This window comes from Carassius gibelio, chromosome A12, assembly GCF_023724105.1.
Source record: "Carassius gibelio isolate Cgi1373 ecotype wild population from Czech Republic chromosome A12, carGib1.2-hapl.c, whole genome shotgun sequence".
Classification (NCBI taxonomy): Eukaryota; Metazoa; Chordata; class Actinopteri; order Cypriniformes; family Cyprinidae; genus Carassius; species Carassius gibelio.
This window is the reverse complement of record NC_068382.1, coordinates 19,739,604-19,764,146: the sequence shown is the minus strand read 5'-3', so window position 1 is coordinate 19,764,146 and position 24,543 is coordinate 19,739,604. Positions and strand designations below refer to the sequence as shown.

Genomic DNA, 24,543 nt, shown 5'->3' with positions numbered 1-24,543 from the left:
AATGACTTGTTATGTTACTGAAATAAAGCTCTTTACTTCCTGCCTCTGTGACAAATAGCCCCGGTGTGCCCTACATGCATTTTTTATACTAACCTCTAGGTGGCAACCAATACAAATGAAGCGACTGAAACCGTGTCACAACGGTCGCATATTTATGGCTCCCTCCCCGACGAATGCACAAGTCCGTTGCATTCTCAAACAATTATTTATATTTATACATTATAATTTTTCATTCTAAAATGCTGTAAACCAATGTTTTAGAGAAGTGACATTGGGACAGACAGTCGATGAGGCGTGGTCTCTCATGAATATTACCCAGAGAGGCGTGGCTTGGCTTCACCTGAGACTGCTCTGAGGAGCGTGCAGCGTGCAGCGCAGTACACTGTCAGATCTCTGAAGCTGAGACATCAATAGCTGCGTAACGGGATCATATGGACACACAGGGTGACTGATGCTTTTTTCTGAAACAGTCAGGTAATGTAACTACAGAGTTTATGATATATCTTTGACATTTTGCATGTGTTTTTTTTTATTACATCTGTGCAGTTAAGCTAATAGTAAGTATCTTTGCGCATAATCTGTTGTAATATAAACGGAGCCTGCTGGGATCTCTACACCCAGGTGAAGGTGACTGGGAATGAGTGCCAGAAGTGTCCTTTAAAAATACCGCAGTGGTGTGCAATTTTATGTCGACCACACGTAGGCACAAACTAAAACACTTTGTATTATCTATCTATCTATCTATCTATCTATCTATCTATCTATCTATCTATCTATCTATCTATCTATCATAAATCTGTTGCTGAGATCTGATTTGTATGAAGTATGAAGTGAACGGTTCTGAGTGATTAATCAGCGGTATCAGAGATGCCATAATGTTAGAGCTTCTTTTTTTCTGGAAGTTGTCTGCCTACTGTACAGTTACTGTAGGGGAACTGGTTATAATGTATGATGGAATTGATGCATGAACTATTTTGACCATGCATAATTATAAGCAGCATTTCAGGATGCAGTAATCAGTATATTGGAAATTAGACTTGAAAGTTCTCATTACTTCAAAACCTTTCACTGACTCTTTCAGCGCAGCTAGATTAAGTGCAGATGGAGAATTAGTGAGATATGTCATAAAATCACACATTTGGGTGATTGGAGGTACTTGTTCACCATCTGTGGAAATGTCAGGCTGGAAATATAGTATTTATATTGTTCAACTGACAGATGGCTATATCGGAAAGTATTCCTTATTTTATGACTCTCTATGCTTAATGCTTCTGTATGTACTAAGTACAGTATATAGTGTATTACATGCAGGCTGGCAAATGTACTTTTGTAGTGTGATGTGATTAGGTTGTCGTGTCTCTTGTCCATACTACCCTGAACAGTGTGATTATTGTAACAGGAGAAGTGTTAATGCTTATATGTTTATGGTACATTATATGTCTGAATATTATTTGAATATAATTTTGTATTCTATTTTCTTTTGACTTTTTATGCAGTTGTGTGTGTGTGTGTGTGTGTGTGTGTGTATGTATGTATATATATATATATATATATATATATATATATATATATATATATATATATATATATATATATATATATATATATATATATATATATATATATATATATATATATATATATATATATATATATATAAAGCACTCTAACAATAGTTTCCTCTTTCTATTCTATTCTATTCTATTATTTAAAAGCCCTTGCTACATATACTGTGTTAAGCTAACTGAGACTTGTTATAGCACTTATATATTATTGCTCTTTTTGTTGTTTTTGATTGCTTCCACTGTCCTCATTTGTAAGTCGCTTTGGATAAAAGCGTCTGCTAAATGAAAAAATTTAAATGTAATGCAATGTAAATGAATATATGGAGCCATAAGCATTAAGCAGAAGTTTTCCAGTTAGAAATTGGAGCAAAGAAAAGCCAGTTATATTTACTTCAATATAGTATATAATGGCTGCATCTATTTTATCTATATCCACTGCATCTATATCTATTTCGCCCTCACAAAATGGTGTTTCTAGACAGCAAACACATTTAAGCGATACCTCATAATATACAAAGAATTTCTGTGACGCTAAGTGTTTTGAAATAAAGTTTACTCACTATAAAGTGAATCAAAAGCTACAAAATCTGCTTTTGAGGCAGTTCTCCAGAGCTAAAAATTGTGCATCCTCCACAATTGTGCATCATGCCAGAAAAAGATGAAAATTGGCTGAAAATGTACTCACCCTCGGACCATCCAAGATGTAGATGAGTTTGTTTCTTTGTCAGAATAGATTTGGGAAAATTCAGCATTACGTCACTTGCTCAACAATGGATCCTCCACTCTCAGAATAAAGATACAAAAGCTGTCACTGGGGCAGTACCTTTTCAAAAGGTACATTTTAGGTACTAATATGTAAACTTTAGGTATTAATATGTACCTTTAAGATACCAATATGGACCCTTCAGGTACTAAGTTGAGCTTTTTGAAAAGGTACCACCCCAGTGACAAGTTTTGTACCTTTTTTCTGCCAGTGTACAGTGAATGGGTGCCGTCAGAATGAGAGTTCAAACAGCTGATAAAAACAGGATGAGTGGATTTTAAGTCATTTTTCAATGTTTGGGCGAACAATTAATTTAAAATGACTGACTGGACTTCAGCGTGACCAAGTTAAATGGGTTTGTTGCTTTGAAGAAACTTAATGGAATTGATGCATTTGGTGCACTTTTATCCAACTTTGTAAGTATTATATCAGTTTTTGTGTTTCCATTTACGCGCAATGTGATTTGATAATAGCATTTGATACAGTCGACATGCATTGCACTTTGAGATGTTTAGTGAATGCATTTGTGTATGACATGTTTTCTCATCAAGCCATCTGCTCTCGATATGTGTCTCGGGAAGGCAGAGACTTACTCATTTTTTCTTGCCAATGCAGCGGGAACCTTTGACAGATCAAGGATGAGTTAGCAGCCCATGACTGCACTGCTGGAAGTGGGAGCTTGTTCTAGTGAATCAGCATCCATTACACAACAACATTATCTTCAGCGAAGTACTGCTGGAGGAACCTGCCTGGATCTTAGCAGAACCTCAGTACATGCTGTTGACCATGCGGCAGACCAAACAGCCCATCTTCATGCTGACGGTGTTTGGATACCTAATACCTGTCATTTGGGGTTTTCCGTTTGGACCGGTTCTTGATATGGATGTCACCCCCAGGACAACTGTAAATGTCAGCGGTAAGGCACTTTACATGTAATTCAGTGTTGTGTGCTAGTCAGAATGCATTTTGAAGTTTGAGTCGAGGTAACAAAGAGGTTGCAGAATTCAAGGAAGTGCAAGAATTAAAATTTGATGCAAGGAAGTAGAATTAAAATGAGTTGAAATGCAAAGAAATTCATGTGAGTGAATGTTGAAGGTTCGTCTTGATTGAATTAACGCTTTTGAAAGACTTAAATTCAATTTTTAAACTTCTTATTAAGTTTAAGATTCTTATTAAGTTTGATTTTATTATTAAATAAGATTTACTTTGGCGTTTACTTAGTTTCCATAGTCAATACAATTATCAGGTGTGTCTTGCATCTTTCATGGGCTGTGCTGATTGTGTTTGACACTGCTTTGCCTGAAGTGCTGGAGGCTGTGGCAGTTCTCTAGATATTATTAAAGAGCCCTTCTCACTTGTCCTGGCCCAGTCCATGAGATTCACACAGCAGATGCCATGAGAATATAAAGTGCGGTTAGGCCACACTCTCTCCTGTGAGGTTAGCCTGGACTAACACTTGGGCTCTCAGTGTGTGAAGGATTTGAAAAATATCCATGATAGTGTATCATGTAGATTCTATCTTTTTTTTTTTTATAAATTAATATTTTTGTTCATCAAGGATGCATTAAATTGATCAAAAGTGACAGTAAACATTTACAATGTTACAAAGGCATTGTATTTCATATAAATGCTCTTCTTTCATAAATAAAACACAGTTTTGAACTATCCTGGAGATATGGTGGCCAATACATACCAAAGGTGTGTGATGTGCAAAGAAGGTCAGTAACTAGTAAAATGGTTTATGTGTAAAACTTAAAAGAGGCCTGAACAGTTTCATTAAACCACCTGTGAGCCATGCTTCATCAGTACTAGACCTCACTGATGCTCCCAAATCTGTATAACAAATGGGTTCCCAGTAATTAAACATTAATAGCTGTTATTGATAAATAATGCCTGCAGTTTGGAATAAAGCCCAAGCTCTTTCTATAGATCAATGTTCTCTTAGAGTAGATGTGCACTCTGACTGCATTAATGACGATAATGTGTATTTATCACCACAGACACACAGCATCGTTAAAGCCAATTGTACTGTTTCTGGCTGGTCAGGATGCTCCAACAAATAAAGAGTTGTTTTGATAGTCCCATAGAGCCAGTGTTTGCATTTTTAAGTGGAATCAGTCAATGCATGACAAGAGTATGAGATACGCAAGCATTTTAACATCATAAAAATGTTATGCATCACCATTTTAATTCATTGCATGTAAGATAATTGACATACTTGTAAAACGATTGAGAATGTTATGACATCGTTCATAAATCTTTACCCACTGAGTTGCTTAAACTTAAAGCTGCGGTAGGGAACTTTTGACACTCTAGCGGTTAATAAACAGAACTGCTTGCGTCTTGCAGAAGAACATTGTAGCCGGAACTACTTCTCTCTGTTTATGTCTATGAAGAATCACAAAGGTACTGGGTTACTCCGCCGCGGTACCCCCGAAGCAATCTAAAATAGTCAGAATATAAACACTTATTATAGGTGTACCCTAGTGATTCAGGACAAGCTAAAAACACGGTTTGGAAAATGGATTCATGGTGTACTCGCTTATTATGTTCATTTTTCTACATTTAGAACACAAACAAAGTTACGGACCGCAGCTCTGATTGGTTGTTTCTTAACGGGAGCGCATGACTTTCTGCAAATGGCAATAGGATCACTGGGAGGAGCCAGAGGAGCTTGATTTTTTTCACAGATTATCTGTCTCATATTCTACTGTCAGGACATAATGACAGGTTTAATAAATATGTAAAAAAAAAAATTTTTTTTTACAAAAGTTCCCTACAGCACCTTTAAGTGTTGCTAAAGTTTGCTGCTGTTAATGGCTCATACAATCCATTTATGCTGAATTTGTGATCAGACACTGCAGATCTTGTTCTTGTAATTTTGTCTTCATTATTGTATTTTTCTTCTTGCCCTGGTTGACTCAAGTCCTTGACCTATATTTGGGCTCTCTTGGGATGAGATGAAGTGCTAGAGCATACAGAGAGAGAAGGGAGAGTGTACAGACATGCATGTAAGAGCATTGAATCTCTGCTAAATCAAGCTTGTGTCTTACAATATGTCTATTCGGAGAGATTGTCAAAATGTTAAATTCAAGAAAAGATCATTTTGTGGGTGTAACAAAAGGTGCAAACTTGCTTTAATGGTTTGCTGTAGTGGGATTAAGTACATGGAGTATTTTCTTTTTGCAGGTCATTGGGTTCATGGCTGTCTGGTTTTTTGTAGTGCTTAGCAGACCTGAAGTAATGCTGAAATGAAATATGTATACATGTGTAATTCGTCTGGGGTAGCAGGGTGAGGAGAAAAGAGCATCTGGGGCCTTAGGAGACATGTATCTCTTGGCTTTCTATGTCTGTCTATTGAATATCTAAGACCTTGAGATGTTATACAGTAATTTTATTAATTAAATTATTTATTTATTTCAAATAAATGTTATTAAATTAAATAAAATTTATGCATTTAGCAGACACTTGTATCGAAAGCGAATTACAGTGCATTCATGCTAAAAAATTTTACCTAAAATGTATTCCCTGTTATATCACTGTTAAAATAGAAAAGTTGTTAAATTGCAATAATATTTTCAAAAAACCTTACTGTCTACATATATACTGTATACACACACAGACACACACTATTTTAACAGCAATGTAACTACATTTAATATTATTTTAATTAATATAACAGCATTTTTAAAAATATAAATATTTAGTAATAAGTTTATTTACTGTCACTTTTAATCAATTGAATACAAAATAAAAGTATACATTTCTTTCAAAAACCTATGAATATTACAAAGAATTACATCTATATATACTATATACTATACTATATACACACACACGCGCGCACACACACACACACATATATATATATATGTGTACACTGTACATACTGTATATATTCTCTATAACTAAAAAAGTCATGCAAATTCATTTGTCATATGGTGTGGGTAGTTTCTGTTGAACGTGTAATAAATATAATCTAAGTTATTGTGTAAGGTCAGGAGACATTTCAGTTGAGGCAAACTGCTGCGGAAAAAAAAGCTAGATCTATATTTACTGTTCGAGCAGAAAGGTAAGATTTCCTGAAAACACTGAAGATCACAGGAAAGGCACTTAAAATACATGCCTAACGTTCACTGTTTATTTTAAACACGCTTTAAGAGAAATCGCTCTTCTCTGGGACTCATAAAAAGGTAGGCTTGATAAACCAGAACCACAGAATCCAGCCCTCTGATGGAGGGGGCTTTATCTGCGTGGGGGTTGCTGTTGTCTTGGTGACAGGATTTAAGTGGTGCCATCTACTTCCTTCTTTTTGTACATAAATAACAGCAATAATAAACACAGATTTGGGGTTGCTTACATTGGCATCATGCTACAGATTATATTTATATTATGCAAAAAGGGTTTAGTGTGTCTGAAATCAATTTTATTGTTCTGGTACAGAATAAATTGGGTTTTTTTCCCCACATAAATGCCTTCTGGACTTTTTCAAAACCAGTTTTGATTTCTTCTGGTAATTTCCCTGACATGAAGCAATTTTAAAAATGTTTGACTCTTTTCAAGTTCTTTTTGTATTGTTTTACCAATTATTTTCTTTAATTCTTTTTTTACTACTCTTAATTAGCATGCTAATGCCAAATGTTTCACCTTTAAGACACTAGCAGTGTCTGAAATCGCATATTAGTAAGTACAGTATTTGGAATGAAACTTTGTGATCATTAAAAAAAAAGAATGAAATTGAGATCTACTACTTCCACCATGTTATTAATGTCACATTACATACAAGTCTCAGTTGTGTCACTTTACTGCCATTCACAAATTAACTTCATGGGATAGTAAATTGTCCACTGATTGTGCATTAAAGAATGTTAGTGGAAGTTGGTCATCCAGGTACTTTTGAATGAATACTATGAATTCGGACATACTGCTCATTTCACATTCTGTTTTTACATACATAGTATGGAAGTAAGCATATTCAGATGCAGTAACTGTATCTTAAACTGTAAGTTAACTTGCATACTGTTATTTTTTTGTCATCTCTGATATCTCATCCGTCTAGAATTCCTGATTTCCTGTCATTAGAAGCATTTTCACTTTTGTGGACAGACAAATTACTAATCAATGGGAGCTTGGTTGACACTTGATTTGGACTTTGCCACCATGTTAATGATCAGTTCACTGCCAATAATTGGAACCAATCAATGGCCATTATTGCTTTTTGGGAAAAGGTGTTTATCAAAAGGTTGTTTAAGGAGATCTGTAGTTAGCTCACTTTAAATGATTTGATATGGAAAGCATATATTAAATGTCAACTCATTAAATCAAGTATGTATAATGGACCTTAATATTTTCAAATAAAAAACTAACATTGCTGAAGAAAAATCTGGGCTCATATTACTTTATTTTGGTACACAATATAATACAGATCTCCGTTAGTGTTTTAGTGATTATTAAAGCAGTGTGTAGTCTACTGTGAGATGTAAGATTATTAAGATTTAGTATATTTTGTAATCCTGGCGGATCTTGGTTGTGAAATGTTGATCATGTCCGAATCTGACTGTTCTCACCCAGTGTCACTATTTATTTAGTCAGCGCTTGCCCCCTAGCAAACACGAGTCTGATTGGACACACGAGCACCGCGGCTGTCTGGCCAGGTTTGTTTGGACCAGGGTTGGAGTGAGTCAACAGTCAAGTCTCAAACACACACAGATGCAACAAAGATGCATGGGTTTGTAGCATGAGGTGAGAGCTACAATTCTTAGCCCTTGTAGTGTGTCCTTGAGCCATAACACAGCCTCCCACACGCTGTCATATTTCCATATGCAATGCATTTATAGTCACATATACTGTAATATTAGAAGAATACAAGTTCATGCAGACAATCTGAATGCGCAAATTGCACATTACCAGCTTGGCATGAAGGTTGTGTTGTTGAAACCTGGTTCCAGTGTTCATTCTAGGGAACAGTAAACAAACCACACACACTGCTAGAACACAACAGGAGACCTTGAGCGCTGTGTTGACTCTGCTCATGGATTCGTTCCCTCAGTGATGCACAGAGTCAGTCTGTTTTCATAAGCTGGTGTGGTAAGGCAGTTTGTGCACTAGCAGGCCAGAGGCTATTTTTTGTGAGACCCGAGACCCTTGTTTGCCGTTATGTTATGAATAATAGCAGTTCCGAAAGAAAGTGGTTATTAAAAATTGTGATCATTGAGTGCTGCAAATAATTAGATGAAAATGTATTTCATTGACACTTAGTGTGCATGCCATCCTAATGTAATTGTATTTGTTTAAGCTTACCCTTTTTTTGCGAACAGGGAGCAGTAGTATTCTATAACTGTCATGGCATTGCAAGCTGATTTGCTGAAATATCTTGTATTTTCATTCCTATGTTTACATTTTTAGCCTTAAACTGGGACTAGAGCTTCTTGCCACATATATATATATATATATATATATATATATATATATATATATATATATATATATATAATCGTAGTTATATAGCACCTTTCATTCAAGAAATGTGTAGCTCAAAATGCTTTCAAATAAAAAAGCAGTACAATGTAAGAATAAATTACTTCACATGAAAACAAATAAAAATACCATAATTAATATAATTTTTATAATGATAAAAAAGGATGAAATTAATATACATAAAATGCAACAATTATAACAGATCACTACATTGTAATGAAGATGCATTCATTTCCTGTAAAGCTGATTTTGGAAATGTGTATTGTCAAAAGCGCTTTACAAATGAATTTGAATTGAATTTAATACAAAGAATGCTTCAGAAAAATAATTTGCTGGTTAAAGTAAAACAAATAAAAAATAAATAAATAAAGGTTTTAATTTTCTTACTATAAATTGGTAATGTGACAAAGACTGCATCCCAAATATTCTTTTAAATGTTGCTGGAAACTGTTTTTAACAGTCACCATATGTTTAAAAAAAAATCATAAGAGACCAGTTTTAGTAATTGGTAGCTAGTCATTTTGAGTCTCAGGATGGTGCTAATGAGATATTTTAACTTGCATTGATATGAAAAAAATGAGACCACCAAAGAGACAACACAGTAGCAGCGGCATTATGTTGCCATGGACAGTGGCCAAATATACAGTTTAGCAGTCATTATATGAAAATATTTAACCACTCAGTGCCATGATTGACTAATTAAAATCAAGTATTCAAGAGACAAACATGTCAGATGCTTATAACATGGGACTCTTATAATTTCCAGCAATGTACATCCAAATTTGTGCTCTTGTCTGCATTTTCCATGTGATTCTACAAAGTAATAGTGGACTGAATGTGGATGTGTGTGTATAAGTGGCTGTGTGTGTACATGGTACAAGGACACACAATGAGCTTTGGGCTCAAAGGCTTTTGTGTGATCTCTCAGTTTATCGTCAGCACTGCACTCATCACTGTGTGTGTGTGTTACAGGCCCCATCTTTCTCTATCTACATACACAGTGAGACACAAAGATTAACAACACACACAGAATGTCGTCACATTGCCTGAGGTCTTGAAGCATGTTTGCATAACTTAATATTTTCTTTCCTGTTATGAGTAATTTTAGCCCTTGGCCCTCCCACGCGCACAGCAACCCCTAGGTCTGTTGCGACCTTTCTTTGATTGACAGTTTAGATCCTCATGGCCTTGACTATTTGGTTTATACTGTCACTTATTTTCATGCCAGCTCAAACAACACTAGACCAGCACCACTTGTTTAGTATTAATATTTGTCAAATATTACTGTCAGAGCTCATGATGTGTATCTTTATGCAATGTCATATAAATAACCAGTCTGTTACAACTCTGAATTAAATCATAGTACGCTGTATGTATTTGTTTCTCTTAAATAACCAGCTCATTATAATAATTCATTAAGAAAGCAGACTGCAGTTGTGCGCATTTGTTTGGGAATAGGAAAACACTGGTTGCTCTGAATCAAAGACTTTAGATATGCAATACAGACCCAGTGCACTAGTATGGCAGAAAAAGTGCCGCCTTACAAAAAAAATAAATAATAATAATAAAATAGCCAATGATAGTCATGGTGTCACTGCAGCTGCAGTTAGAGGCTGTGGTTGTTATAGAAACAGTCAGTGTCCTGAGATGTGCTTATGGCTGCACAAGCACATTCGCGGGGCCAAATTGAAAACCAAACTGCATTTTTTTTAATGCTATTTGAGCATAAGAAACAACATTTAAGGGACAGTTTATGTCAGACTGTGTTGATAATTTGCAGTACTGTTTTGAATGTGAGTGTGGCAGGATTGAGATGTTTGAGATTTCAGGATTTCCCTGTGCGCCTTCAGAGGTGCTGGAAATATGGCCAATAAGTGAACAGACTTTACCTGAAAGGGACTGTCTTTTTGCTTTTGATTCACCAAAATGAGCCGACAGATTAGTGATATTCATTCTGTAATTGGAATATAATGGCCACACTTTTTGTTTTTCTCTCTTAGAGAATTTTAGTATACTACTCAAAAAGAGGATGGGAAATATGATAGGGCACAAATCACTTTTAAATTGTGTTCCAAGCATGCAGGCTGGATTTACTGTATATTGTTGCTGATGTAGACTTTAGCACCGTGTTTGGGGGGATGGGTGTTTTGAGAGTTACGGGAAGGGCATTTGAGGGGTATCAGGGTTGATATGTGGCCTAATACTGCCAAGTCTCATCAGCATAGCCCACCCGTCTCTCAGTATGGGGCAGGAAATCTCAGCATGCAGTGTTGTAGATGTGCAAGTCCTTTACCCTTCAGAATGTGCCTGGGTTTACTTTATGCCCTTAATTTGAGGAAGCAGACCACCCAAATACGTCAATATTTCAGAAAGACACTTGATCATTGTACATAAAAACAGGAAGTGTAAAATCCAGTACTTTTTCCTGTAGTTCAACTGGTAGAGCATTGCGTTAGCAAGCAAGCTAGCGCAATGTAGGGGGTTCGATTCCCTGGGAACACATGATAGGTAAAAATTGATAGCCTGAATACACTGTAAGTCGCTTTGGATAAAAGCGTCTGCTAAATGCATTAATTTAATTTAATTTAATAACTTTCTTTTTATTATGCCAGCATTTCATTTTTTATAATGAAGTTAGATCTTAGTTTGTGGTGAAACTATGTTGCATTAATGCATTTCATGCCATACCTTCTCATGCTGCTGAATGAAGCTTTGCTTTATTATTATGTTTTCATGGTCATGTTTTCTTTGTTGTCATTTGATAAGGATTCAGCTCTCCATCTGTTCATCTCAGTTCAAATATTTCCAATAATAGACCAAACAATGTAGAGCTACAGTATGAGTGGGTCTCAATGTTGTTGACATGATTTAGTAATGTTTGTACCTGTTTTTTTTTTTTTTACTGGGTCTCTCTCGCTGTTCGCAGGGCTGCTGGGTTGTAATCATTTCCATGGATCTGCAGTGAACTATAGCTCTCTGTTACTGGAGGATGGACCAGGGTTGTTGTATGTTGGGGCCAGAGAAGCCATTTACAAACTGGACACCACTAACATCTCTGACACAAATATCTCTCTGTCTGTGAGTTTTGCCTTTGTCAATATAAGGTTCAGTATGTTTCATTTCTCTGCCTAATGCATTTGGGCTGATCATAATTTGTTGTCCATATCTATATAACAGCTGGAATGGGCATCGTCGGCTGAACAGAAGAGGCAGTGCCTGAGTAAAGGAAAGAACAATCAGGTATTGTCGTTCTTGATGTGTAAGATATCCTTCCCTTAATCCAGCAGCTCAACTCAATGTCATGTGATTGATTGATAAGTTCTTTATACATGTATGTATAGCCTGAATTCACTTTAAGTTGCTTTGGATAAACGTTGGTAAAACTAATGGTGGTTTTGATGTAAAGAAGTTAGAGTGAGAACAAAATATAATCCATATATATAATTTTATTTTAAGTAAAAAAAATAAATTAAAATGGCTTTAGTTAACACAATAAGAACCCTGATTCACACATTTTCGACTATTGGCAGTTTTCTCCACAGCACCCCCTTAAATCTGCATATGGTTCTGCATAATGTATCATTTATTTATTTTTTGTTTTATATGTGTTCTAGAATCATTTCTTGCTTGTTTCATCACAGACTGAATGCTACAATCATGTGCGGTTCCTGGACAGATACAATGACACTCACCTGTACACCTGCGGGACACATGCATTCAGACCACGCTGTGCTTACATAGTGAGACTTTACTTTCTCATTCTATACCTCATAGTGCAAAGCAATATCGGTCATGAATGTTTTATATATTACTACAAGATAGAGCATGGTTCTTATAAATCTCCTTTTTTTGGTCAGGATGTGGCACGCTTTACCTTTGTGCGTTTTGAGGAGGGAAAGGATAAATGTCCTTATGACCCTACAAAGGGCTACACTGGGTTTATAATAGGTAAATGATTCATAACCTTATTTCATAAATTGCATGTTTCTTTTAGTGTGACCTATAAAATTTGCTGTTACAGATGGTGAGATGTACTCTGCCTCCCAATATGAGTTTCGCAACATCCCTGATATACGACGCAACTTTCCTTTCCCCAACTTGCGGACAGATGATTCCCCAACACGATGGCTACTGGGTTAGTTGACCATTATTCGAAAAAATAGAATGTAAATGGTGTTTGCCTGTGCAATTGTAATGTTCGGGTATTGTAGGTAGTTTCTAGGGCATTGCTAAGGTGTTCAGAGTGTTTTTTTTTTTTTTTTGCATTTTCTTTTTAGTTGCTATGGTATTGTGAATGGTTATTTGCTAAGGCTCAGGTCCTTCTGTTAAGGCCCGTTCACACCAAGCACGATAACTATAAAGATAACAATAAAGATATAGTTCTAAAAATCGTTCTCAATATTAAAGAATAGCAGAGTCCACACAACAACTATAACGATAAAGGCACAGATAAACGTTATCGTTGGAATCGTTTTCAGAACGATTTTTTTCCAGCTGATGAACGATGAACGATACAAACATTGACATCCAATCAGAGTCCATCCTGCTATGAGGAGCTCGAGGATTTAAAGCGGCAGATGCACGTGCGCTCAGAATAAACAGAAGATATCGTTCGCTGGTGTGGACGCTAATATTGTTATCTTTACAGTTATCTTTATAGTTATCGTTCTTGGTGTGAACGGGGCTTTAATGTTCTATTTGTACTTGCTGTCTCGTCTACCAAACAAGAATCAAATAGTCTGATTGTTTAGAAAAGTAATAGCACAGATATAACATTAAAAGGAACAGAAGATTCCAAAAGAGTCCCTATATTTCAATCGATAAACAATGTGCTTTGAAACTTCTCAGACACACAATAAGATCTGTAAGGCTCATAATTGGTCCATTGTGGTGTGGGCTGCAGTTAATGCTGATGTTTTTCTCGTAGAGTCAGATTTTGTTGGCTCAGCTTTACTCAGAGAGAGCATCAACAGCTCCATTGGGGATGATGACAAACTCTACTTCTTCTTCACGGAGAGGAACACAGAACCGACAGCTTACTCCAGTCAGACCAAAGTGGCAAGGGTGGCCCGTGTGTGTAAGGTAAAGTTTAAGATATATCTTGAGCTGAGCTCATGAAGAGGAACTGTTGTATGTTGTTCTGTGTTTTTCAAATCTAGTGTGCAAATTTACATTAACAAGACATTTTCGCTCCTAAATACAATTCAGATGAGCTCAAATTATTCCAAGTTCCATGTCAGCACCAGCCTGACCTCATGTGCCACAAATTCCTAGATGTGCAATGGTTTGCTACTGTTGCCGGGCAGATAAAGCCCCACTACCCGAACTCTCTCTTTTTCCTTCTCCCACACATGCTCTCCCACTTGCATTACTCTCATCTCATTTAGTGTCTTCATTGTGCTCGGATAAATCATGCAATATTTTCCCCTTACCCCTTCACTCTGAAGCTAACACTTCACTGCTCTGTGAAGCAGGTCAGGTCCCTTACTGTTTGACTTACCGAGTTAGTCAACCCTACACACACACATCCATATGCCTGATTACACACATGTATACATCCAAGCATATACACTACTGTTCAAAAGTTTGGTTTGGTGGGATTTTGAAAGTCTCTTATGCTCACCAAGACTGAATTAATTGGATCGAAAATACCATAAAACATATGGTTATTTATTCCTGTGATTGCAAATCTGAATTTTCAGCCAACATTAATGCGGTCTACAGTGTCACATTCAACAGTATTTATTTGAAATAGCATAACATTATGGAAAGGAAAGAACATGACGTGGCCAAGTATGTATCCCATACTTAGACTTAATATGGGATAAGTTAAAAACATCAGTCTCACTCCAATAAACAAGTTTTGGTGTAAGTTCAATCAGCTTCATTAAGATGTTGAAGAACAGTTAGAAGATGTTTTATTAGTCCAATTAGTCTTCTAGATGTAGCCAACTCTTACTAATATGCTATAAAAAAATTCTGTTGACTTGCATTGCGTTCAGTGACTTAGAAATTCTTTTGACTAAGCAGGTTGACCGAGGATCACCCTAACGGTGAATAGTGCACAAAACAACAATGAAAGTTAAACAAATGGCTAATAAGTACTGCAATAAACTGTTAATAGTAAGTAGTGTCCCTATAAGTCACCATGTTTTGACCAAAAAAAAGATTTATCAAAAGCATGAAATTTTGGGTGTTTCATCAAAGCACACAAAGCACTGTATCAGATATAGTTTAAGATTCCATAGAAAATACACACACACACACACACACACACACACAAACAAACAACAAAGAAAGATGTGTTGTCCACAATTAAGGTACTCTAAAGTAAATATTGCTTTTCGGTGTTTACACATCATAAATACCTTTCATATTAATTAGGAAATATTTCCTGTCAGAGTAACAAATCATGCCTTGCTGTGATAATGGCAATAATGAGCAGGAGGAAAATGATTATCGTATTGCCCCAGATGTCTTCCCTCAGCCTTCATGAGCATATGTAACACCGTACATTCTCTGTAATTCTCATTTTTCCTTTGTTTTCTGTTTCTCTGCATTTCAACTATAATATAGTTTGCTTAACAGATGGAAGTTTTTCCTTCAGCCAAGTATGCACAGTTTGCTTTTTAGAAATGAAAAGAATGAAATTGCCATTTTCAGTGACACAAGTATCTGATACTTGGATCATGTGACAGCATTGCTAATAACTTTGTGATGGAGAAACTGTACAAAAGTATCTGTTTCCTTTACTCTTATATTTGAGCCAGTCTTTCTTCTTCTTGACTGAATGTGAACTGACACCACAATTAGCCTGAAGGCCCTCATGATACTCCTAAAGTCAGATGGAGCCGTTCCCTGAGCAGAATGCTGTTAGTATATTTAGGACAGCTTTTTGTGCCCACAACTGTGTCATTTCAAGCTGAATGTTTAATTCAGGAGTGTTTCACATACCAGGGCTTGGTGCAGTTGGCTGTGAACTACTCTCAAGGGTATATGTGAATTATGCAAAATACCATGGGGTGGGTTGGTAAAAAAATTCCCCAGATTATACTTCTCAGACAGTATACCTCTGTTTTGACAGCTGACAGGGATTTGCAGTGTGATGGTGAGCGACATAATCATAATGTAACATTTAAACTCAATTATATCACATCCCATTAGACTGTAAGATGGAGCGATACTGTGTTCACTATTTGTTAATATTTCTACAGCTAGTGTGACTCATGCCCCTAAGGAGCTAGCTTTCAAGGAACTGCAGACTACGCATAATGCATATGGATATCATGTTGTTTCTACTGCTCTATCGAATTAATAAAACGTAGCCTTAGTTTTATATGTAATTTGCTTTGAATTTTATCTCAGTTGCTTTTTGTTTGTCATTCACAGGGTGACATTGGAGGGCAGAGGACTCTTCAGAGGAAGTGGACATCCTTTCTCAAGGCCAGATTGGTGTGTGCCATTCCTGATTATGAGCTTCATTTCAACGTCCTACGCAGCGTTTCTGTCGTCGAGGGAAGCAGCGGACACGACAGTGTCTTTTATGGTGTTTTTGGACTTGAGTGGTGAGAAAATTCACTTGGACTGTGAACCTGTAAAAGGTTTTGTACCATTCAAAACAGAATTGGGAATGCCTTTTTAAATTCCAGTTCAGTTCCTGAATATATTTAATGTAAATTAACTTTATCAGCAATTATAATTTTTTTTTTATTTTGTGGAAGGCAAGGGATAGATGGATGGATAGATAGATAGTCAGCTAATTCAAACTAGTCAAAAAGTAGTAAAAGTGGTAGATGTCAAGTTGTGTGTAACTGTGGCACCACATTGATTTTGCTTAAAATTTAAGGCTGCAGTTAAACCTAAGCCTTCAGTTTTAGTGGGTTGAATGTTTTACAGTGAGAAAAGTCCTGCAGTCTCATTAAATGTGACGTGAACAGAAGTAGCATTAATCTTCTAGCATGTGACCCTGTTATCTTCATTCTCTGAGGTTTTTTGACTAAAGGATTTTAACATGAGAGCTCATCTGTAAATATTCCCAAGTGCTTTCCTCACTATAGCAGGGACATTCACAATAGGACACAGGACACTGAGCCAGTATCTGAAATGGCAGAATCGAAAGAGAAAGAGAGAGAGAGAGAGAGAGAGAGAGAGAGAGAGAGAGAGAGAGAGAGAGAGAGAGAGAGAATACAGAGTCATGCTACATTAAATTAAATTGTCCTTTAAATGTCTACAGACTAGTTGGGGACCAAATTGGTCTTCCAGCAATGTTGGCAATGCCACAGGGGTGCCAAAACCATAAAATTATATATTTATAACCTGGTTAAAAGGAAAATGTAACCATTCTTTGTTATTAAATATGCAGTAGAAAATTATTTGCATTTAAATTTCAGCAACATGATGTGATTAATAAATTACTACAAAAACTTGATTATATAAAATGGATTACAGAAAGATAAATACAGAAGGATTTTTAACATGTTTTTCTGATTATAATTTCATTATTCAGGGATAATATAAGCACTTTAATAAAAATATGATCTTCAAATTTCTACTTTTAATCTTTTGAAATGCCCCATAGACTTGTATTGTAATTGCACGGCTGTAAATATGATTTTTGATTGCTTGTACAAATTAAAGGGATAGTTCACCCAAAAATGAAAATCACCCTATGATTTACTCACCCTCAAGCCATCCTAGGTGTACAGTATATTACTTTCTTCTTTCTTTAAAAAAGTCCTTGCACTTCTAAGCTTTATAATGGCAGTGAATGGGTGACTCTCGCATGAAAACACACACATACAAACACACACACACACACACACACACACACACACACACACACACACACACACCAGTTAGCCCAATCTAAAGATTATGGTTTATAAAGTTTTTAATATGGATTTCTTCTTATAAAAACACATCGATTCACTTCAGGAGGTCTTTATTAGCCTCCCGGAGCCATGTGGAGCACTTTTTAATGATGGATGGATGCAGTTTATTGGACTTCTATTGCACTATTGAATATCACCCATTCACTGCCATTATAAAGCTTGGAAGTGCCAGGAAATTTTTAAATATAACTCAGATTGTATTCGTCTGAAAGAAGAAAGTCATATGAGTAAATCATGGGGTATTTGGGTGAGCTATCCCTTTAAGGGAACAAATCAAAACACTTTTATGCTTAGGTTAAACCAGGAAAATTCCTTTGATCTCACCCCCTTTTTTAATTCTCTCTCTCACTGCCAGGAGAAATGTTAAGATGTCTGCAGTGTGTCAGTATTCCCTCAGAGATGTCCAGACAGCATTTGATGGGCCGTACATGGAACTACAGGACACCAAATGGAGGGAATACACTGGGAAAGTTCCAGAACCAAGGCCTGGTTCGGTGAGATGCAAAATAGTCTCATAAACTGTCACTCTCTAATATCTGTTATCATAGGACATCTCTTTGGGACTTGCATTGGAGTCTTGCATTCTTTCTATTTTCACTCTTCTCAGGAATGTTACATAATGTGGCCTTGTTTCTCTTTAGTGTATAACTGATCAGCATCGTGCCCTGCTCATAAATTCCTCCCGGGATCTCCCTGACAACGTACTGAATTTTGCCCGGAGACATGCTTTAATGTCCAGACAGATCCAGCCCGTGGGAGGACGTCCTGTGTTGCTCCAGAGGAGCACGGACTACACCAAGATGGTTGTAAAACAGGTTGTGGGTTTGGATGGACATGTCTATGACATGCTCTACATTGGAACAGGCAAGAGTCAATTTCCTTTGTTAGTTGTTATTTTGATATTGAGATTAAAAATATAAGATGGTTGCACTTTATTTTACAGTACGTGTACTAACATGTACTTATAGTGTACTTACAGTGTATTTATCTAAGAAAGTTCTGGTAATACAAGGTAACTACATGGGGTAGGGTTAGGTTTAGGGGTAGGTTCAGGGTTAGTACCTAGTTATTACATAGTTATTGTAATTACTATAATAACTACATAGTATGTACATAAGGAACAGGACTGTAAAATAAAGAGCTACCAAGATTATGACAGTTTGGGGTTGGTAAGATTTTTGTAATGTTAATAAGAAGTCTCTTATGCTCACCAAGGCTCCATTTGTTTGAATAAATATTGTGAAATATTATTATAATTCAAATAAGTTTTAAGTTTTAATATATTGTAAAATGAAATGTATTCCTGTGATGCAAAAGCTGAATTTCATTCAGCAGCCATTACACCAGTTTTCAGTGTTACATGATCCTTGAGAAATAATTTTAATAAGATGACTTGCTGCTCCAGAAACATTTGTCATTATTATCATTGCTGAAAACAATTTTGTGCTGCTTAATATTTTTATGCAAACTGTGATACGTTTGATGAATAGGTAGTGTATATTCGGGTTCATACCTTGGAACTTGGTTTGTGTGCTTCTCTCCAGATGAGGGCTGGTTACACAGAGCTGTAAAGATCAGAGACCGTGTTCACATCATTGAGGAGCTTCAGCTGTTCAGCAAGAAACAACCAATCAATAACATGGTGATATCACAAAAACAGGTACATGATACACCTGGCACCCAATAAAATCCAGCATAGAATCCAGGTATATAGTACAAATGCTTTTAGATCCCCCAAAATCTTAGGATATGCACTTTCGTTCAACAGAACAGTATCTATGTGAGCGCTGCCACTGGAGTGGTGCAAGTACCCCTGTCATCCTGTGAGCGCTACACCTCCTGTTATGACTGTGTGTTTGCAAGAGATCCGTTCTGCGGCTGGGATGGTAGAGTGTGTGCTGAAATAGCAGCTTACGCTAACAGGTAAGTGCAGGAATCTGGTACTTTGTATGTTACCATAGTGCAAAAGTCATTTTTGTGTCAATGCCAGATGATTTTTGATAAACATTGCTAGGGATGCACAATATCGTGTCACCATATCAGATACCAGCATTGACTTTTTATTGGCTAATATTAGATGTTTGATCTTTGCTTAGTTTAAGATTTTGATTCAAACAGTATATATTTTTCTACAGCAGATTTAAAATCTCAAAAAATAAACTGTTGCACACTTGAATCCTTAAAGAAAAATAAAACACCAAGCTTTCGGTCTACAGCAGATTTAGAGAAAAAAAACAATTATCTTCCTATGAGGAATACTGAGAAATTAACAACATTAGGCACCTTAAATAAACCTCTGATGGTAAACTTTCCAATGAGATGAGAGTTGTTAGAAGATGTGCATCAGTGAGAGTGAGATTATTGTTCTTGCAATGTGATTTAAACCATAAGCAGTCCTAATAAAGTTACCAGCCAGTTGGTGAGAAAAGTGACTAATTTTCTTTCTAAAGCCCGTTTTTCCTTTTATTGGTCTCTTAGTGTTAATTTTCAGGCCCAGTGTCCAAAATACATTCACAGTATGTTCTGCATGCTTTGATTAATGCCTTTAATAAGTGCAACTCTGTGTCTTGTAGATACAATCTTGTCCAGGATGTCCAGATGGGAAGCAGAGGCTGTACTAATATTACAAGCAATGGTGTGTTTACATGTGAATAATTTCCGAGCAACCTAGTCAAGTGACTTTTAAGAGTAGACTAATAATGCCTAACATTACATCTTACAGGTTTCGTCATGCACCGGACACGTTCAGTGATGGCAGGAGATGATGTTCTGTTACAGTGTGAAATTCGTTCTAACCTGGCCACCCCTCACTGGACGCTGAACGGTCAGAAGCTGCTAGGTTATGGCGTAGACTTCGGCTACCGCACCGGAACTGATGGCCTCCTTATCATTGGAACTCAGAATCAGCAAAGTGGACACTACCGCTGTTACGCCGTAGAGAACGGTGTCTGGGTTCCCATTCGCAGTTACGTGGTATGGGTCCAACCCGTTCCGCCTCCTGCATCACATTCTTTGGGAATTCCAACGGCTTTACCCGAAAGTTTCTTCACCACCACAACTGTGCCAACTCTGAGTCCTTCCAGCGGTCCCGTTAAGCAACTTCTCTCGCCCCCACCGGGGCAGTTGCCTTCTGGACCGGAGCTCCAGAACTACAGACACATGGAAGCTATGTATATCTCTCTGGTGGCTGTTCTCGGTGGGCTTTGTCTGGTTCTAACGGTGGTCCTCCTGTACGTTAGCTTCTGTGCACACAACTCTCCCAATGCCAGAAAGTTCTCCCAGCAAGCTCTGTCCATAACCATGGCAGCCGAAAGAAAGAGGAGCTCACACTTTGAGCTTAAAACCATCTCCAGCCACTGCAATGGCAGAACGGAGGGCCGTAGCAGAGCGATGTCAAGAGACGGAGAGTTTCTACAGATCGTTCCAGCGGACATCCTGACCACGTCTAGCAAGGAACCTCCGCCTGCACCGCCACTTCCTATGCCGCCGCCCCTGCCCGCATCGGAGTATGCCAATGGTCTGTCAGCCACGTTGCCAAGTGTGCTAAGAAAGATGAACGGGAATAGCTACGTGCTCCTGAGGCAGACAGACACGGAAATGACGTCTCCGCTTTACCACTCCTTCACCGAGGAGCTCAACAGGATTCTAGAAAAGAGGAAACACACACAGTTGGACATCCAGCCAGATGAGAGCTCAGTGTAGCGTGATCTCGCACCACTACTATATCGCCCCCTTGTGGTCTGGAAGCTTACGTTTTGTATAAGAGCCAGAAGAAAAGTGTTTTGAAGTTCTTCATTGTTACTCAATATACAACTTCAACTTATTTGGCAAGGCGCCTTTGAGAAACATTGAGAAACTTTGAGAGTTTGGTCGAATTTACTTTGGATTTCATAGACATCAAATGTAGCTAAAGACACCTAAACTGTGGACCTCGAAGTGTAAAAATCACAAGATGATCTTCAATCAAGAACAAGCAAGACTGAATTTGGTTATGTTGTTTTGTTTTAAAGGAGAAGTAAGAGACTTAAGTACACTGTCCAAAGACTTTCTCAGCAAAGAAATGCACATTTGTACATAGTCAATGTGGTATTATTGCTTAAATGCAGACGTTTACAGATTTTTTTGTTTTTGCCTAATTGCACCTGATTTAAATAACAATAATTTTATTATCAAACGACTAATAGTCAAAACTTCCTTGTTAGTTCATTAATAATTCAAAAAGAGTTTGGGTTTCGAGCCTATTGGGAACATTTCACAAATGTGAGGGCACATGTTTTTGAGCTTTGGACTTTTTACACAGTTTCACACTAGATTGGAGTCAGATTGCATAGAGACTTGGATTGCAGGAGCAGCGAGTGTAAGCACATGCGCCATTAACATCTATACAGATACAGAGGTGGTCATTTTCAGAGCCACTCAGCTGTAGAATTCAAGGGATGAGTTGTGTTTCTCTTTGGCAGTGTGTCAGAAGGAGTGAATAGATCTCAAAATGGAAGAAACTCTCTCTGATGCATGATTTCCCTGTCAAATGAGATGCTCACAAATGGAAGTAAAAGCCAAAATGCCAGGACGTTTGAAGTTAATTAATTTTCTGCATTTTGTATGCATGACAGTGCACCTGGTTAATTGACTTTTAAACCTCAGACATAAAGGTATTTCTACCAGGGCTGTCAGTTTATTATTGTAATTTACAAAAAATGTATTTGTTAAAATCAGATGCACTAGTTAAAATGTTTGGGGTTATTGTTTTTGAAAGAAGTTTCTTCATATGCTCACCAAGGCTGCATTTATTTGATGGAAATACAAAAATATTCTGTAATATTCTGAAATACTATAAACATTTAAAATAACTGTTTTCTAAAATGTCATTTATTCCTGTGACGGCAAAACTGAATGGTCAGCATTCTTCAGTGTCACATGACCCTTCAGAATTCATTCTATTTCAAATATTGACTGAGATTAATTAGATTCATTAATCAGCATATTGTAATTAATTTGATTACATTTCAGCTGACAAGCCTAATATCTATTCATCTTTGTGTTATTCTTGCTTTGTGTATTGTGACCCTGGTTTTGTTCTGGTTTCTCAACAGTGTTACACAGAGACGTGTTGAGTCAGCTCTTGTTGTTTCTCCCTAGTGGCTTTCCCAGCTTGTGCTGCTCTGATTGTCAGTGTTGCTGACAGGAATAGCACTGCTTAGCAAGGACTCAATCAAGATGCAGAGAGAGATGTGGAGTCTTTTCATACAACTGCAGAAAGAGTAGGGAGAGAGATGATGTGCTTGTTTTGGCCAGGAAGTCGTGAAGCTATCACAAGTGCCATCACTAACTCAGTGTGCTTCAGTTCATCTCTTTTTTCACTTACTCTCACATTTTCACATTTTCTTTCATTCAGGTGTTATTTTGCATCCACTTATTTCTATCGCATATGAGTGTCAACCTATGCATTTAATTCTTCAAAAGTGACAGTAAAAACAAAGTGTTACAAGAGATTTCTGTAAATAGTGATCCATACAACATTCCATTAAAAAAAAAACAACAACATGATTTTTGTCAAATTATGACAATATTATGAAATGTTCCATGAGCAGCAAATCAGATTACTTTCTGAATGAGAATGTGACACTTAAAACTGGAGTAATGATGCTGAAAATGTAGCTTTGCTGTCACAGGAATAAATTACATTTTAAAATGTTATTTGAAATTGTAATAATATTTCTCAATATTCCTGATTTTACAGTATTTTTGACCAAATAAATGCATCCTTGTGAGCACAGGAGGCTGAAATGTTAATTCACTAGTGGAGAAAGTTATTATAATGTGACGAACAATTAGAAAGAAACATTTTTCTTTGGAATATTGTGCACGGATGAATTGTTCATAATACTAACACGTATTAAGAACGTAAACAATTTTGATTTAATGTTAACTAAGTGCTGTATGCCTATGGTGTACTTCTAGTCATAAACTGTGATTCCTCATGATTGAAATATTAGATTGCATATGCACTGCCTTCATTATAATCACACAGAAAGTCTTGCACTTAATATTTTCCCAAAGTTTTTGCTATGCTAACATGTCAGTCATGGTGTGTATTTGCGTACATATTGTTTCACTATTTTAGCGTACACGTACAAAATGTTATCTGATGTTTACATCCTATTAAAGTATTTATTATCATTGCTACTGCCTCTGTATCTTCTTGTGAAACCTGAAGGTTATTTTGCATGCAAGTCATCTAAAAAGAAACCTCTTACTAACCCGAACCTAGTTTGCAGTCACAGTAGGAGATTTTAACCAGATCCCATCTGTATCAGGCCTGTTGGTATGTCCCCCATGTATCTGTTACTTAGCAGCACAGCTCTGAACTTTGAACTTTCTTTAATTCACATAATAGGTCAAGCTAGTTTTCACTGGGGGGAAAAAGTAGTGATCGGAGCACTAGTCTCATCTGGTTCACCTCTTGTGAATCGATTCATTAATACATGTCTTTCATTGATTAGATGCTCAACCTCGGGTTATCTTGCCAGGTTACTACCCAGCAACCGTTCATCTCTGTAGAAACTCAGCTGATCTATCTTGCTGTCTGAGCGACAGCCAGAAGAAAACATCTAGCTTGAAAGAAGCCATAGAGTGTCCATCATAGTGGTCAGTAACATTTGTTTACAGAGTTAAGGTTGCCGTTTTTTATTAGTTTTTTTTTAATGAAGTGCCAAAACTGTTGATACTGATTACAGCCAACATATTCTAATGTTCCCTCCACAGCCTGATCATGGTCTGTGGCATACTGCGTTTACTGATTTTTTTGCCTGTGATGTGTGGGAGTGAGAAAAGCTTTTCACGCGTG

At 36.9% G+C, this 24,543-nt stretch overlaps 1 protein-coding gene across 1 annotated transcript; it reads left to right on the top strand.

Moving 5' to 3' along the window:
• The first annotated feature begins 379 nt into the window (after window positions 1-379).
• LOC128025415 (semaphorin-4G) lies at window positions 380-23,879 on the top strand. The gene is made up of 15 exons (XM_052611758.1): window positions 380-474; window positions 2,944-3,244; window positions 11,732-11,883; window positions 11,983-12,045; window positions 12,447-12,545; window positions 12,663-12,753; window positions 12,827-12,940; window positions 13,733-13,887; window positions 16,195-16,370; window positions 18,052-18,190; window positions 18,338-18,560; window positions 19,241-19,356; window positions 19,465-19,619; window positions 20,270-20,331; window positions 20,419-23,879. Exons 2-15 carry the CDS (start codon window positions 3,103-3,105, stop codon window positions 21,396-21,398), a joined length of 2,667 nt encoding a protein of 888 aa, XP_052467718.1. The 5' UTR covers window positions 380-474; window positions 2,944-3,102; the 3' UTR covers window positions 21,399-23,879.
• Window positions 23,880-24,543: the final 664 nt, after the last annotated feature.